Raw genomic sequence first — 2,976 nt, forward strand, 5'->3', positions numbered from 1 at the left:
TAGTTAATATGGAAAATATATAGTTATGTTTTAACTATCCATGCACAATGCAATCAATCAAGTGAGACTATATACCGCTAAAAGATTGTGTTCTAAACTGGCCCGTTTTACAGCGGATAAACTTTTTACAGAGACTGTCGCGCGACAACAACCTTAAGAGGGAACTGCCAAGCTTACTAAAAGAATAATAAAAAATATGTAGCTTCCTATGACATGACATTGCATGTATGGCCGCAAGTATATGTCATATATAATAAGCTACGTATTTTTTATTATTTTTTAGTAAAATGAGTAGATCACTTTTTCAGCCCACTGAAAAGATAAAGTTCAAAGAAAAGATGACGTGCGATAGACGGTCCTCCCGGGCGTTAAATTTCAAATTTCTCAATCCAAATCTCGGCAAATGTCTAATATAACTCCACTACCTCTGATTTCAGCAATATTTGTTGATGTTATTCTCCTTTACCTTGCTTGCCACTGTGCCTCTATGCAAATTACCAATATTGAGATGAACTGTGTAGTAAAATACGCATATATTGACAAATGGAATTAGTTGATTTTCCTTAAGGTTACCGCTGATTTAACGAGAAAAATGGGCATATTTGTGGGAACTTTTTTTATTTTATATACAAGGATTAAGAAAATGAGCAATTTGATGATCGACGATAAAGGTTTCGACCACATTGAGTCCCAATATCTAGAGATAGTTACATGGATGAGTAATCTTTCACTTTTATTGGAAAAAAATAGGATATGCCACTGTGAAGGAGAGATTGGGGCTCCGTTACTTGCACCATGCTACTGCAGTGGAAGTCTCCGTCATGTACACCAGGCCTGCCTTCAGCAATGGATAAAGGCATCAGACACAAGGACTTGTGAATTATGTAAATTCACTTTTATAATGCACGCTAAGACGAAGCCGTTCTCCGAGGTTGGTTCTTTCCATGTGTTTTTATGATTCTTAAGTCGAGCTGTCTGCTGGGAATATGGTTTTCATAAAACGTTTGTATTTTCAGTGGGAAAAACTTGAAATGTCAGCCCCTGAAATTCGCAAACTGTGGTGTGCTGTTGCATTTCATGCTGTGGCTGCATTATGTGTTGCGTGGTCACTCTATGTATTAGTGGAGAGATCAGTTGAAGAGGCACGAAAGGGCTTCGTCGATTGGCCCTTTTGGACAAAATTGATTGTGGTGGTAATTGGCTCTACTGGCGGTCTCGTGTTCATGTATATTCAATGCAAAGCGTACATTGAACTCTGCAGAAGATGGCGGGCTTTCAACAGGTAATTCTTCAAATTTCTTATGCAGTAGACCAGGGTCCGGCAACCTCGCCTCGTGTGTCTCTGCCGCACTGGGGAGAGATTTTGTGCGTTTTTCCCGACTTAAAACTTATTTTTTTGCTCCCGTTAGGGGGCGTCGAATACGGGCGTTGTGTGCAGGTTTTGTGAACACGGGCGCGGTGATAATTCAAATTAAATTTTCTATCAAACTGTTGCAAACGATTGACGATAGATTGAGTAATAAATTATCGGTGGATAGGAGATACTCGTAATATACTCAGAGGTCGAGTAGTTTACCAATAATTTGGCTAATGGAATAATATTAGGTTATGCAATTATTTACTTAACCTCCACATACCTAACTTCTCAGTGTTCTAAAAGGCATCTGATAAACGTCGCAAAACGCCTCCTAACGGGAGGAAAAAAATAAGTTTTAAGTCGAGAAAACGCGCAAAATCTTTCCCCTGATCTCTATATAACTGGATAGACCAGGCATGGGCAAAGTGCGCTCAATCGGCTCACCTAGCTCCCAACCTCAATTAGGCCAATGACTATAAAATAAGGGGTCCTATTGTACCGTGCAGGTAGTTGGAGGGGCGAGACCACGATGCTTAGGTCAGAGTCGGGGAATTGTTTCGTCAGTCAACGCGCACAAATTTGAATTTTTGAACGAAAAATATGAATATTTTTCTTGCTGCATTTTGCATTGTTAAAAAATATCAATTAATCAATTTTCCCTCTATCAACTTCCGCATAAAATTCCGTTGAATAAATTCTAGTCGAATATAATTTGAAGAGCAAAATATTTCCGATAAAAAACATATGAAGCACTTCATCCCTATTTTGTACCGTTCAACACCTACAACTGTTCAAATGTACGATAGGCGAAAAAAAATGATAAAAAATGGAAAAAATGTCATTTTTCAATTTCAAATAATAGTAAAAAATATTTAAAAATCTGAGTCATTATATTTTCATAGCAATATAATTTAATTCAAAAAATTACTATGAAATAGAAAGGGCAGCTTCTAATCTAATCTATGAAAAAATTTTTTTTTTCCTCCATAATTTTTATTCTTAAATATGAAACAAAGTTTATTTGAAACATTTTTATCCATCCCTTATATTTCAGAAGGTAGACGCGATTTTCCCATTCCACCCCTCAATATATCTCCGCGCTGAGAACCTCTACTCTGGGAGTCCACTATATCTATATACAGGGTGTCCGAGATAAAATTGTACACCCAAGTAACTATTGAATGTGGGTAGTAATCGAAAAATCTTTCAAATAGAAATTGTAGGGCTCCAAGTGGGAAAAATAATGAGATATGTTTTGAGCATTTAAGTCTTCATGTTTTTATGCTACAAGCATAAGTTCATCTTTTTCATATGGGATCAAAAATTTTCTTGTAACAAAAGTCGTTGTACTCGATGACATGAATCTAATGATGTCACACATAATATGTTTTTTATGCTTTTTGAGCTCAAAAATACTAAAAATGGAACGTGTCAACGATATTCCAAATTCAGACACGATAAACAGAAAGTGGCCTTTAAATAAGAACCAGTAAACACCAAAGTGTAAATACCAGAGCTATCTGGTGTACCTTAGTGTTCATTGTTTCTTAGTTAGTACGAATCGGGTCATTATTGAGTTCAGATTATTTTTGAGTGATTTCGCGTATCATGGTTTATTC

General features: G+C 36.5%; 1 protein-coding gene across 4 annotated transcripts in view; it reads left to right on the plus strand.

The window, feature by feature from the left end:
- Positions 1–2,976, plus strand: part of LOC105267023 (E3 ubiquitin-protein ligase MARCH8) — a 21,297-nt gene that overhangs the window by 4,439 nt on the left and 13,882 nt on the right. For all 4 annotated transcript variants that reach the window (XM_011305589.1, XM_011305590.1, XM_011305592.1 and 1 more), the window contains exons 4-5: positions 751–931; positions 1,017–1,282. In XM_011305589.1, the coding sequence (XP_011303891.1) occupies positions 751–931; positions 1,017–1,282 (447 nt within the window). The remainder of the gene's footprint in view (positions 1–750; positions 932–1,016; positions 1,283–2,976) is intronic.

The sequence above is a fragment of the Fopius arisanus genome, unplaced genomic scaffold (genome assembly GCF_000806365.1).
Source record: "Fopius arisanus strain USDA-PBARC FA_bdor unplaced genomic scaffold, ASM80636v1 scaffold00043, whole genome shotgun sequence".
Lineage (NCBI taxonomy): Eukaryota > Metazoa > Arthropoda > Insecta > Hymenoptera > Braconidae > Fopius > Fopius arisanus.